At 34.5% G+C, this 15,437-nt stretch overlaps 1 protein-coding gene across 2 annotated transcripts; it reads left to right on the forward strand.

Moving 5' to 3' along the window:
* The first annotated feature begins 79 nt into the window (after positions 1-79).
* LOC145987350 (uncharacterized) lies at positions 80-14,375 on the forward strand. Of its 2 annotated transcripts, none has more exons than XM_083121872.1 (4): positions 80-179; positions 798-885; positions 8,502-8,645; positions 13,990-14,375. In XM_083121872.1, the coding sequence occupies exons 2-4, from the start codon at positions 819-821 to the stop codon at positions 14,205-14,207; spliced, it is 429 nt and encodes a 142-aa protein (XP_082977998.1). In that variant the 5' UTR covers positions 80-179; positions 798-818; the 3' UTR covers positions 14,208-14,375. The 2 variants fall into 2 exon arrangements, with proteins under 2 accessions (XP_082977998.1, XP_082977997.1); XM_083121871.1 differs by lacking the exon at positions 80-179 and adding an exon at positions 306-329.
* Positions 14,376-15,437: the final 1,062 nt, after the last annotated feature.

Below are 15,437 nucleotides of genomic sequence, written 5' to 3' on the forward strand. Positions count from 1 at the left end.
TGTCCTTACATGGCCAAGATATTCGCAAACACAGAGAACAAAGGACAATTATGCTACAGAATAACCAGGCACATTTTATGTTTTTCGCGCCAGCGGTGCAACCCTTTTAACATCTACTTTAAGTTGGCATCAAAATCGCCAGTAAGTTTGAGCGTTTTGTATCATAGAATGTGAGAAAAGTAAGCACTTTTTTCTAATTTTGTGTGAAAATTAGTTATATTTCCCTTTCTTGAAGCACCGTGTTACTATATTATCAAAAGTTAATAATTTTAATCGCCTTATGAAATCAAGATGACTTAGGTGGGCAGTATGTGGCACGAATGGGAGAGGTAAGAAGAGTTTACAGGATTCTTGTTGGGAAACCTGATGGTAAGAGACCTGTAGGAAGGCCAAGACGAAGATGGAGGGACGACGTTGAGATGGACCTAAATAATCGGTAAGGATGAAAAAGACGGATTGATCTCGCCCAGGTTAGGGACAGATGGAAGGCTTATGTTGCTGCAGTCATAAACCACCGACTTTAAGCTAGAGAGTTAGTTAGATATGTATATGCAATTTCACGGTTCTACAAAAACAGAGTTTACAATTTACATATTCACACACACATAATATATATATATATATATATATATATATATATATATATATATATATATATATTCATAATATTTTTAATTATAATCTTTGCCATTGTTCATTATCCAGTACTTCCAACAGCAATCCTCCAATTGTACCAGAGTCGAGTAGTTATTTCAATTCTACAAATTCATTAAAGATGTCAACTTCCCTATTTTCAGGCGCAGGAGAAAAAAAGAAAGATGAAGCTCATCATCACCTTCTTCCTACTGTGCCTGATGAAGGATCTGCAGCTAGGGCCCTGTCTTCGTAAGTAACCGACAAGGTGTAAAGCATAAAGCCTATCGACCATTTTCTTTTACGTTCGGAAATTTTCTTGTGACGTAGGTTCGAGGCTGTCACAAAAAAACGACAGTTGTAGGATGTTCCTTTCTCAATTAAGGCTTTCGAAGCCCAATCCAACGTAAGCTTCGGAATACCAAAAGAAATTATTTATTTATTTATTAAACAAATGATGCCACAGAACATTGTTACTATACACACCAACCCCTCACTCGTTTCTCCACTGAGCCAGTAGAGCTCTTTTGAATGACTGAAGTGACAGACAATTTATATCAACGCTCGGATCATTTGCTACCACTTCATTAGAATTTTTACCCATTTTCCACATCGGAGATATCTTTATATAGTTTACATAGATATATTTATAGTTGCATAACTGGTAAAACTATACCATAATTCTTTACAAAATTCCGATTTCAAATTATGTTTGACGCAAATTAGCGCATATTTGTTGATTCATAAACTAAACTATTAAAATTTTGGTGTGTTTATTCGTTTAGTCATAATTGTATAATATCGTACATTATTTCTAGTACATAGATTTCTATAGTCATTTTTAGACAGATTCCAATATGCTTGCTTTCATATTTGTAAGACCTACATTTTGCTGTTCTTTAATCTTCGCTTCAACACAGTGGAATAATAAGCTGAAGAAGATCCTAGTCACCCAGTGAATATATGGTAATACATTGTTGAAATGCTTTTCTTTGCTACTAAAAATATTAAAAGAAGCCTCATATAATGTGATATAGCATGACTAACATGTGAATTTTATTGAGAGCAATTGATCAATAAAATAATGACTTAGCATGTACGTAATATGAAATTCCACGAGAAATTAAAAATGATGTTTAAACAGTAACAAGAAAGTCAAAGTTCTCACAAAACGTAACAATATACGAGCATATATCAACTCCCATGCACCGTAAGAACGTGTGTCTGATAAATAGTTCCCTTCCGATGTGTTAGTTCTGGCGCTATTTTCTCCATGAATATTATTATTTATTATCTCAATTGAAGCCTTGACATGGAAAAGGATGTAAGTGCCAAACTGGTCAAAAATTCAACTTTGGATGGACAACAATCTATGTTCCATTTCCAATGGAGAGAGATGGAAGTGCCGAGTACATGCATGTACTACTCACTGATGCCGTAAGATGGCATCGGATGCAACTCCAGGGTCGTTGGCATGTGATTAATTTACATGAGTGTATATAAAGTGTTCTATAGTAGCAATAAAATAAAGAAAGTTTGAGAGTTGTACACATTTAGAAGAAAGGAAAGTGTAAAAGTGTGTGGCTTGAATTTGAGTGTGTATGGATAAAATAGCCTGTGGTTGATGGAAACTGAGCTGTTTGTGTAATATTGTGGTAATATTAATAGTTGTTAATTAAGTGAGTACTGTTTATAAAGAGAGAATTTTGTGACTGGAATTGAGTTAAACCCATATACTTATTTAAGTTGAAGTTTAAAACTACGGTAAAAGGAATTATACTCATTAATGTGATTTTCGTAAGGCAGTTCTTGTTAACGTCATGGCGGATGCCATAGGTTATATGGAACTTAATAATCAAGTAGAAATTATAACGAACTTGGTAGAAGACAATGAAATTGTTATAGAAGATAACATTATAGAAGAAACATCTAGAAAACAAGCTAAAAGAGTCAGATCTTCTGAAGATGATCAAGTTCCAGCAAAAGCGGTAAGGATAGACAGGTTAGATAATAGAGATAAAGTAAACACGTTTGGAGAAGGTCGAAGAGAAAATAATGTAGACAAGTGTAAAATGTATTATGATACACATAATGGGCCATATTTAGTAATAATGACTAGTACTAAAGGTGCAGAAAAGAAATTTAACTCTATGAAAATAGGCAATGAATTGCGAAAGAAAGATATAAGGTTCAGATATATCCAACCAAGTGGTTTATATAGAGCAAAGATTTATTTTTACACCAGGAATGAAGCTAACAATTTCATGAAAAATATGCATTTTCATAAAGAAAATAATATTGATGTGTTCATCCCGGAATCCTTATTGGTGAAGGAAGGATTGATATATGGTGTACCCACTGAATTTGAAGAGGAGGAAATTAAGGAAAGTATTGAAGACCCGACAGTAATATCAGTGGAAAGAATGAAAAAGAGAATTCGAAAAGATGATGGTTCATATTATTTTGTTCCTACTAAGCTAATATCAATCACGTTTAGATCTCAAGAAATGCCTAAACAGATTATAGTGGTTAGTCACATTTTCGATGTTACTCCTAAAGTTAGAAATGTGATGCAATGTAAGAAATGTTACAGGTTCGCACATTCAGCAGCCATATGCAAGGATAAAGCTAAGTGTGATAGATGTGGAAGAGAGGAACATGAAAATTGTAATGAAACTCCGAAGTGTTTAAATTGCGGAGGAGAACATGTTGCTACTGATAAGTCATGTGTAAAATGGGAAATGGAAAGAGAAATCATGAGAGTTATGGCATATGATAATTTATCCCGGCAAGATGCAAGAGAGAAAGTAATAACAGGTAATGTTCCAAGCAATTATGTTGTTCAAGGCAACTCATATGCTGATCAAATAAAAAACCATATAAACAAAAGTCAAGAAAGTGAAATTAACACAAGAAAGACTGGTGTTGTAGGAAATAGCATAACAATACAAAACAGATTTGAAGCCTTAAGTGATTGGGGTGAAAGAAAATCAGATACATACTTGGAAAATGTTTCATGGAAAAGAGTTCCTCCAGAACATCATAGAGACTATTCAAAATTTGAAAATAAATATGGAAAAAATTTCAGACTAAATTCCTATTCACAAACAAAGAATTATAATGGAAATTCTGAAGGAGAATCAAGTAAAGGTTCTTTAAAGAAATTACAAAGTAATCAAAAACAATTAAATGGAGAGTCTACAGGAACTGTAATTAAGACAAGGAAAAATGAGGAAGATGTGGATAGTACAAACAGAAGCATGCAGGAGGTGAGCACCAGAATCTACAACAATGAAGAACAGAAAAAAATCGTGTACTTTCCTCACATAACATCTCAGAAGGATCTTATGTATAATTTGTTACAATTAATGGCGAAACTTATGGCGACATTAACTAAAAATTCTGACTTATTAAGCATAAAAGAAATACTAACAGAATGCTCACAAATAAATGGCCAGGTGCAGAAAATTATTGAGGATTTGGAAATTTTTGGAGAGACACCTTAGGGTGTGGAAGGAAAAATAATGGAAAACATTCGTGGGGGTACACTGGAATGTAAGATCATTGAAAGCAAGAAAGCAAAATCTGGTGAAATTAATAGATGAATATAGACCTGAACTTTTATGTTTATCGGAAATCTCTGTGAACCCATCAAACATAAATTATTTTAAAGTAAATCATTATCACATAATTTATGAAAAGATCAAAGATGATAGTAAAGGAGTTGCAATTATGATTCATGAAAGCATTCCATTTGAACCTATATCTTTTGATTATACATTGTCTATATACGACACATACAAAATTGAAGTCGTAGGAATTAAAATCGCTTTTATGAATCAAAAAGTTAGTATTATATCTATATATATTCCTACAGGTGCAGAGTCACAGAAATTAACGACAAATACATTATCGCAAATGTTTCAATGCATAGAAAAGCCTTTTATTATAGCAGGGGATTTCAATTGCCATCACACAATATGGGGAGATCAGGATGAAGATAAGTTGGGGAAAGTGTTAGTAGAATGTATGGATTTGTACAACTTTACTGTAATTAATGACGGGTCTGCTACGTATATAGGAAGATTAGGTACTCGGCCAACAGCTATAGATTTAACGTTAATGTCAGATGATATATGTGGTCAATTTCAGTGGGAAACAGACAGTGATCAAAGAACCAGTGACCATTATCCATGTTTCTTTTATACTGATACTAATTCAGTGAGATCTTTCAATATTCCGCTCAGAAAATGGAAAGTTAACGAAGCTGATTGGAATAAATATTCTAAATTACTTACAATCTTATTTAAAAATACAGATTTAAATAATATTGATAAGAGTACATATGATTATTTTGTAGATTCTGTTAGTATTGTTATGGACAGATCATGTACAAGGGCAAAAGAGGAAGTTGTAAAAAAGTATCCAATAGTACACTGGTGGAATAAAGATTGCCAAAATTTTAAAATACAGAGAATTGAAGCTACTAAAGTTTATAAAACAATACCAAATCAGGAAACTTGTATTAATTATAAGAAAGCAATAGCGCAGGCCAAGAAATGTTATATCAGCGCAAAGAGACAATCGTGGGCAAAGTATTGTGAAGACATAAATAACAAAGAGAGTATCAGTACCGTGTGGGCTAAATTTAAATCAATCCGCAAACCACATACCCCTCGATTAATACCACTCAAAGAAACCTGGAAAGATGAATTTATTATGAAGGTAACATGTAATAATAAACAAGAACCTGCAGATGCCCCTGATGAAATTTTCTCTTTCAGTCCTAAAGATAGACATTCACAAGGATTATATACCAATATCATGATCGATGAAATAAGAGACATAATAATAAGAGCCAAGGACACAACTCCAGGAAAAGATGGAATAACATACTCGATGATTCAAAACTTGCCGGAATGTGGTATAACATATCTTTGTAACATCTACAACTATATAATGAATTCAGGAAATATACCGCAATCGTGGTACACTCAAATGATTTTACCAATATTGAAACCTGGCAAAAGTCCACATAAAGGAGAATCTTATAGACCGATAGCTTTGTCTTCAGTACTGGGGAAAATTTTTGAAAAATTAATTCTAAAGAGAATAAGTTGGCATATAGAGGGACAGGAATTATTTTCAAGGCTTCAAGTTGGATTTAGGAAGGGAATGGGGTGTACAGATGCCTTGGCAATGTTATCATCAAAAATTTATGATACAATGAAAAGGAAAAGTAGTCTTATTGCTGCTTTCTTAGATATTAAAGGGGCATATGATAATGTAAATATAAATAAATTATTAAACATTCTACAAAATCTGAAAATACCTTATATGCATCTAAAAATAATTTGGAATCTATTAAAAAATCGTCGTTTATATTTTTACTTTCACAATAAAGTTGAGGGTCCTAGGTGGATAACAAGAGGTCTTCCACAGGGAAGCCCTTTAAGTCCTTTACTTTTTAATATATATTTAATGGATGTTCAAAGAATATGTCCTGAGCCATTTGGATTTATACAATATGCAGATGATTTATGTATATATGAGAGTGTCAAGCAAGTAGATAAAGGAGTCACCAACATGGAAGCAAAAATAATAGAGATAAAGAAATTTCTTGAGAATAGGTCTATGAATATATCGTCAGAAAAATCAAAGTTGATTATATTTAGTAAAAAAGGAGCTCCGAAAAATGTGAATCAATATACAAAAAAGTTACACATTCCTATAGAAAATTCAGTGAAATATTTAGGCGCTATATTTGATAGTAAATTAACATGGAAACCTCATGTAAAAATGTTAGTGAAAAAGGCAGAAGTAATTTACAATGTATTTCGTTCTATGGCTACAACAAAATGGGGAAGTCATCCTAGTACCATGATGAATTTTTACAAAAACTATTACAAACCAACAATAGAATACGGGATTATAGTCTTTAATACAATTTCGGAACGTGTATTTCGACCTTTGGAAGTAATGCAGAGGAAAGTTCTACGAAAGTGTCTAGGACTGATGAAGAGTACTCCCAATGTTGCTGTATACATGGAAGCATGCGAATGGAACTTAAGTTATAGGAAAAGAGAAATGTCTATTAAATATCTGTTGAAAACAATGTCAGAAGTTAATCATCCGTTTAACGACATTCTATTCGACTTGGTTGAATTATATGATACAGGCAAAATTAATAACTGCGAAGATATAGGATGGGTGCAATTATATAATGAGTACTATGAGGATCATCAAAAATTATTGAAAGTAAGGAGTAAGCCCATATATACTCTAGATTTTCCTGTTTGTGAATATAGAGATATTTATTTTCCTGAACAATATACAAAATATGATTACATGGAAAGATGGAAAGATTATTACTTTATATATACAGACGGTTCAAAAAGTAGTCAAAATGTAGGATGTGCTGTTTATGATGTACAGAAGAAGGATTCAATTATGGTACATTTACCGGAAGATTTTTCCATTTTTACAGCTGAAGCTTATGTAATTTACCAAGCACTAATATATACATATAAATTGCAAGAAAAAAATATATTAATATTAACGGATTCCAAAAGTGTATTATATTCAATTCAGTCCAATTATGATTTATTATTTAAATGCTCCCCATACATTATAAACTGTGTAAAAACTTTACAAAATTTAAGGAGCAGGGGAAAGATAATTCATTTAACCTGGGTTAAAGCACATTGTCAAAATTTGGGAAATGATATGGCGGATTTGTATGCAAAACAAGCTAGGGTAATTCAACCTGTACTGGAGCTGAAAACCTGGTACACAGACCTTCTACCGAGGGTGAAGAAAAAGTTGAAGAAAAACTGGACGGAATGGTGCAAAGGTGAATTTCAAAATGCAGGCAGCTTTTATCAGAGGATAGCTAATTTCAATAGAATGAGACCTTGGTTTACAAAAGTTCAAGGTTCACGGAATGTGATAGTATTACTAAATCGTATTAGGTCAGGACATACAACTACTAAAAGTCATTTACAAAAGATCCGGATTGTACAAAACCCAAACTGTACATGTGGCAACAAGGAAGATATACACCATATCCTATTTGAGTGTAATAGATACACACAAGAAAGAGAGACATTCTATAAAACTCTTATAAACTGTGAAATTCCTTTTCCTCAGTGTTTGGAATCTTTGATTTGTGAACCTAACCTTACAGTTGGATATATTTTGTTATCTTTTTTTAGAAAATGTGGCTTAACTATTTAATAGAAAAAAAAATTGTTCATAGTATCCTTTAATAATAATGTACTAAAAAATGTAAGTTTATGTACAGTACATATGTATATAGATATGGGAAAAACTGCTTAGCGGTAATCCCAAGTAAAATGTAAATAAAATAAATAAATTGAGTGTGTATGGAATTACTGTTCGAAGTGCAGGGAAGAAAATTTTAAAATATGTGTGTGGTGTGAATACGATCAGCAGCTTTAATGTAGCAGCTATGTTGAATGGTATGGATTCATCACATGCACTATATTCTCACGCGCAATTGCCATTCGTACAACCAATAGGATTTTCAGCAGTCACGTGATTTTTTTTACATTGACCCCGTTCTTACAGTGGGCAGAGAAAAGTAATAAACCGAAAAAAACTATCATTTCACAGTTGTGGTCAACATATTAGATACCAGACAGAAATTCACATGACCGCTACCATAGATAACACGTTCAACTATATCTACTGTATGTTTTTCCGTTCTGATACTAGACATCTGTGATCGGACACTTGAACTTTTAGGGAATAGGGAATAAGAGCATCGCTTCATATTAATACAAAATCTACTATCCGCCGTTTTACTCAATATTTTATGACATAAGTACTTGGTTCATGTTTTGCAGTGGTGACTAAATACGAGAAAGAGGATTCCCACTTCTGTATGCCCGGAACGTCTTGGAAAGTGGATTGCAACACCTGCTTCTGTGATCTACCCGGTGTGAGAAGATGCACCAACAGAGCCTGTGCTCACAGGATAGAGGATTCGGGTAAAATAGAAATTCAGCCTTAATGCGTCTTAACGTACGAACAATCCAAGCGAATCGCAACAATATAAGGAACTGTCATAAGTATGGGGCGGATTTATATGCACTAAAAGAAGCCAAAATATGCATTTAAAATGTGCATTAAAACTTTTCAAAACAATCTATTCTAAGGTTCTGTACGCCTTACACGAGAAGTAAATGTATAAGTAACTCCCTGAACGCAATTATAGAAATGAAAGTGTGCTATTGTGCTATTTAGGATCACCAAAAAAATACTAATTTACAAATGTTTTTAGTTTCATGTAAAAATGATTATATTACATGCATTTCTTTGGAGGATCGCTCTAAAAACTGCAATATTGCAATTATTATATATACGTATCTTTTGGGAAACACTATGTTTTTTTGTTGCATTAATCAATACTTATTTTTTTTATATTAGCATTTCAATAAACTACACGTTATTTATCGATGTTTTTGGGTAGTAGACTCTTGCGATTGTCAGAAAGTAAGTATTTGCATTTTGAAAATGTTCTTTCTATTTCACAAGATGCCACTGGACAGTATTTGTTCGTTTAATTTCTTGTGTTGATATCCTGATGTAAAAAGGATTTTTCTGTATTCAGAATTTTCAAATAAATAAATAAAAAAATACATATTAGTTGTGGAATACCCAGGCAAGTCCTGGACAGGTTCCCCCTGCAACACCGAATTCACCCGTCGCAGGAACTGCAAACCAGGAGTTTCTGGGAGCTATTGCTAACTGCTTCTCCAATTCAGCTTTCTCAACTTCTCCTAGTACTATTTTCTTTCGAACAATATCGAAAAGAGATTGGATGGGTAAGAAAAAAATCTAATCTTTGACCATTCAAATCTATCAACGAAATTTTACCATATTTTTAATACTTCATTTAAGATACAGATTAACTACATTTTCATTCCAATTAGCAACATAAAAGTAAATTGCACATGGTTCAACTACAGACATACCACAATGGTCTGGATGGCCTAGTGCGGCGATTCAACCTGCAAACACTCCGAATGTGAATCCATCACCTTAACCATCAATTCAAAGGAAGCAATGCTGGATTGCTACATTTAACGTGCGGTTCTGGTGGCGATAGACAGATTGATTGATTGATTGATTTTATTTTACTTTGCGTTTTGTGCCTCTTGGCTAATTTACAGACAGATATTGAACTCTGGCATCAAACCGTTTGCACTATGAATCTGTGGTTCGCACCTACCGTTAACATGGGTGTCGAACAAACGCAATTTGTTGCGTGAGATGTAATGGAAAATTATGCACAAATTATGACAGACCAAAGAATAAAAATAGCACAATTTTTAAAAACATGAATTGTGTGACATTTTTCCTTATCAAAACCAGGGACCGTATTATACGCCGATAACAACGGCATTAAATATATCAATAAGTACATAAATCCCACGGACACTATCTCAGTTTCTATAGGACTGCCATCATTCTTCTTTCAATTACTTTAATACTAAAATTAGCACTTCAAATCCCTACTACTTTCGTGAAGAAAATCACCCAAAAATCATGTTTGATCCTCACCAGTATGTTGTTTGAATATTTAGCTGCAATCCATCGACAGACATAATCGCAAAAAGTTATTGTATTTTATTGTGTCTAAGTTAAGAATAAAATACGCTCGTAGTGCATATCTTCATCATTTGACCATCATTTTCTTAGTTTCTACCGTCTTCTTATTTGTACTCAAATAACAGAATGATCCTTCACTTGGTTATACAGCAGCATTGTCCGCAAAAATTAACATAAGTTTATAAAAATCACAGTGTCTAGGCCTACGCAGGCAACAAATGTTTCTGTAATCAATGAAAGCTCTGCTTGAGGATGGTAAATTTACATTTGGCTAATTTCCATTTAAGCTGCTAAAAACTACTCTAAATACCTGAAATGTATTACATGTTTAGAGCATACTTGACAATAAATAACTTTGCCGTCAGTGGTGAACGCATCGTTCGTTGCCTTTTACACACTACTGGAGGAATATGCTGTTACTTCTTCTCTCCATCGGCATTTATTGTCATTTTAAAACCACACACAAACACACAGAGATTTACCAAAATGTTACATTAAATCTATCTTCGCAAACAGACCACCTGCAACGCTATGAGGTGAGATTTGGAATGTCCTTGACCAAAATAGTGCCCATGATCAAAGGAAGTAGGCAATTTATTTATGCTGACACAAACAATGGGGAAAATGAAGCAGACAAACTTGAAACGAACAATTACAAGAAAATTGCTCCCCATATATGCAAATTATATGCACGTTAAGCTAAAATATGCACTAACGTTCAAAATATGCATTAATATGTACTATAAAATTTTACCAGAGTAATCCACATAAAGTGAAATGGACAAATCCGTTGAGAGCATATGGATTTTCCTTAAGGAAGAAAACATGCAAAAATCCACCCACTAGTCATAAGACAAAGTGCCTCCTCGATGGTGTAGTGCTAACATCGTTGCCTTGTAATCAAAGGGTCCCGGGTTCGATATCCGGTGGAGGCACATGGCACAGTGGTTCGAATACCACTTTAAACTGTAGGTCCAGTCCCGATTAGCCTTTCTGTACATAAAGTGGACTTAAAACACCAAATCAATCAATCAATCAAAATCATAAGACAAGAAAATAAATCTTATCTTACCTTCAAGTTTGGCGGGAAAAATTAAAACCGGAGAGAAACATGGAATGAGTTGAAACAATTGGGTGTTAACAATAAAAACTACCAACGAAGATTTAGATGCTGCTAATGCTCATTTTGGTAGCGTTTGTAATGAATCTGAAATTCCTGTTAGGCTCAGCAAATAAAGCATTTCGAGAACGAAACCTGTTCCACAGCTGAACAATATTTTAACTTTACTGAGGTAACTGAAATAGATGTACATAAAAAAAGGTAAAGTGCTCCCCTGTGCTTAGCACCACGCCATGAAGGAGTATAGGGGGTGTGGGGGTAACGCCCCACACTTTCTTGATCCGGTCGTGAGTGGAGGTGATGTGATCAGCATCACGACCCTGACCACCTTTACCCCCCACGGTTTCCCCCAGGTACCCATCTTATTCGACGCTGGGTGGACGCCGGGGCCGCTTCCAACGTTAGGAAAGTTCCCGGATTTCATGTACATAAAACGTACAGATAACTAAAGAAAAAATATGTAGCATACACTCAAATAGTTTCGGAGTAGATGGTATCAGCACTAAAATGCTCAAACTTGCTTTGCCTTATGTTTTATCTCCGCTAACGCACGTCATTAACTCCTCTCTTTCCTGTGGCGTCTTTCCTGAAATGTGGAAAGAAGCACGAATTCTGCCACTTCAGAAAAGGCAGATCGACACTTCTTACAACGACTTTAGGCCTATCAGTCTTTTGCCTGTGCTATCTAAAGTACTCGAATAGTGCATTCGCAGACGTTAAACTATGTTAACACGAATAATTTACTGACCCCGCTGCAATCCGGATTTCGTGAGAAACAGCACAGCCACTGCTCTTGCTAAAGTAGTGGATGATATTCTCTATGCCATTGATAAACAGCACGTCACTTATTTACTACTTCTGGATCTCAGTAAGGCTTTTGACACGGTGCAGCATGATTTATTATTAGCTAAACTTAAATATTACGAGTTTTCTCCTTCAACATTAAATTGGTTTCAATCATATCTATTTAATGGGACGTCAAAGGGTCGTATTACATAATTCACCATCTCATCTAATTTACCCCATCACTCTACCACGACCTTTTCGGCTCCCAAAGCATGGAACGCATTGCCTGCGAAAATTGTAAGAATAAACAATCCATTAAATTTCAAAGGTAAAGTAAAAGATCTGATGTTAATGGAACAATCACTATATGGAATTGTATTATTGTAGTATTATTACTATTGTCTTTTGTATTTGTAGTTACACATTTCCTTGTATGCATCTAATTTTTGTGTATTTTTTGTATGTGTGCATTATTTTACATTTACCTTACTGCTCCATACGCAATTTATCACACATGTAGCATTATATTGACAAGGGTTACATGCCAGAGCAGCCCTTTGCTGAACTTCGGCAGCTTACTAAAGAAAAAAAAATATTATTTTAACTAGTTTCATAAATATTTTTTTAAAAAAATATCAACTACAATAATAAAAAAGCTTAGCTTATCTATACAGCTAGATCAATCGCGACGTGTAGGTGAGTGAACGAAGAGAAGAGGAAAGGGGTTGCCGTGGTTTTACTTCAATGTACAGTACATTGATTGAATTGCTGTTTTAAGTCCACTTTATGCACAGAAAGACTAATCGGGACTGGGCCTACAGTTTGAAGTGTTATCCGAACCATTATGTGCCTCCACCGGGTATCGAACTTGGGACCCCTTGATTGCAGGGTGACGACGCTACCACTGCGCCATCGGGGAGGCCCAATGTACAGTAGAATCCCGGTAATTGCCTGGAGTGCTTGAAGACAACCGCTTAAAAATCTGTCACAATTTCAACCAGAGACTTCCTGAATATTAGTATGTATTTTAATTGTGAATCAACTATTCCCAAGTTCTGAATTTTTTTTTTCGGAACGGGCAAATTTTCCGGTTTTCAAAGAAAATTAAAAAATGGGATTTAAAAAAAAGAAGCATAGCAAGAAAGTGATAATCTTGAAAGAGCCAGAGTGAGTTTGAATTTCTTAAGAAGAGAATGCGGAAGATAACTCGATACTCACAGGCAAATGTATTCTGTTTTTCGTATGTATCAAAATTTGTTCTATATTCCTAAGCATAAAGCACCAATTTGAGGGCGTCACAATTGCGGACAGTTATGCACATTTGCTTTACCTGAAGCACAGTTATCTCAATTCATGTTTTCACTCCCTTATCGTAAGATAAATGTATTTTGACAGACCTGCGGCTTAAGCAAATCTCACAGTCACAGAGTGGCCAGTGTAACACATTAATAAACCAGAGGCCACAAGTTCGAAACCTGGTTAAGGCATGAGTGTATTATTGTGTTTGACCCATTACCATTTCATCAGTTCATTATTCATCCTCGTCGTTGCGACTAACCCAAGAGGTAAAAAATAAATGTAATCTTGAGTCAGAAAGCCAATTCGAGGGGTTATTGATTTGTGTATCAGGGTCCTGATGTATAAACGCGCGATGCGCGTTTCATTGGACCAAAAATTAACAAATATTTATTCATTTGTTAATTTCATTCTATATAGTACGTGTTCAAAATAAAAATATGGCCCAGATGTTATGCTTTTCCTCTTACATATGGCAACACTCTTGATGGTGATATTTCTATATTCATTCCTCGCAGAGAAATTTGTGGCCCAGCGTTGCACCGTCGGCACGGAATGGAGAAAGAACTGCAACAGATGCATCTGCACGGAAAACGGGAAGCTGAAGTGCATCGTTGGTCCCTGCCCAAATTCCAAGAAATGTAAACCAGGAACTATATGGATCGAAGGCTGCGGTCAATGTTATTGCGACCGTTGGGGAAGCAACATTTGCTACAAGAACTCGTGCAAAGGATAACGAACAAGCCTCAGCCGTGTTACATACATAATAATCAGAAGTTGGCGTTGCACTTATATATAAATATATTCACAGGATTCGCCATTTTCATGTAATGGACAATTGTACAACCTGTACTATTTTGATTACTTAATAAAAGAGGCAACATTATTCGCTTAATGTCTTGGATTCTTGCTTTTTCTTAGAACCTGTATACTTGTCGCTGTAAAAATCTGTATCTTTACATTAAAATACTAATAGTTTGAAAGTGGTATTGGAATTACTGGAAGGTGATCCTACTGAAAAACATAACCTAACAATATAGTGCAGTTGCTGAGAAAACTTCTTAGGAAACTGCTGCTGGAAAGAAATTACTTTTGAGTGTTCGTTTCTGTACTCATTGCTACTTTTCCTAAATAGCTCGGATCCACAAAGAATGTAACCGTAATTCAGCTACTCTTTGTAAGCACAATAGAACTATAAAATTAATATTTCAACTGCTGTCAAAAAGTAAAACAAATACGGTTGCCCGATTTTTCTTACAGAGAAATAGGCTGGAATCATGATTCAATTTAACTTCAAAATATACATTTCCAAAAAACACAATATTCTGCAGGAATATGAAGTTCTGAACAGTACAAAAGTAATTGCATTGATTTATCAAAATTCTAGGAGTCATCAGGAATTTATATTCCACGTTTACATTCACATAGTAAATATGTATCGCACAGTAGTACAATGTTTATTCCATTCTGCTAGCAAGCATACTTCTAACAACCTTGGCCAACAAGACCAAACAATGTCATTGTAAACTGGCACCTAGTGGTGCACCGGAAAATATTAATTTACAGTTTACCGCAATGACTGCACTGACGTCAGATCGAAATCTTTATTCACATTATTTATGTCGATTAATTTTTAGTTTTTGCTTTCCAAGGGTATTGATTCACGTGAAAGGATTAATGGTTGTTAACTGAAAGTATTCTTATAGCTATGTTAGGATTTGGCCTCAAGTTATCTAATGGCGAAACAATATATTTTTTAGGGCTGATAGATTGTTGATCAAAATTATTTTCACTCAAATTCCTCACAGCCATGTTCATCCATTTTGTTTTACGTAATACGATGTTCAATCATTAAAACAAAACGGCAACTAAATAGTTGACAACCTGTGCACCAGGATAAATCCATTGTTTAAAAACAAAAGTATGGAGAGAAAATTGAATTTAACTAGCGATCTACAATTTGCCT

Source organism: Lepisma saccharinum, chromosome 4, assembly GCF_977018435.1.
Source record: "Lepisma saccharinum chromosome 4, izLepSacc3.1, whole genome shotgun sequence".
In the NCBI taxonomy this organism is placed as follows: domain Eukaryota; kingdom Metazoa; phylum Arthropoda; class Insecta; order Zygentoma; family Lepismatidae; genus Lepisma; species Lepisma saccharinum.

What these genes read in the sequence shown, in the direction of transcription:
- LOC145987350 (XM_083121871.1), top strand. An exon ending in GCAGCTAGGGCCCTGTCTTC is followed by an intron (nt 886 to 8,501) that starts GTAAGTAACCGA and finishes CATGTTTTGCAG; the next exon opens with TGGTGACTAAATACGAGAAA. An exon ending in TCACAGGATAGAGGATTCGG is followed by an intron (nt 8,646 to 13,989) that starts GTAAAATAGAAA and finishes CATTCCTCGCAG; the next exon opens with AGAAATTTGTGGCCCAGCGT.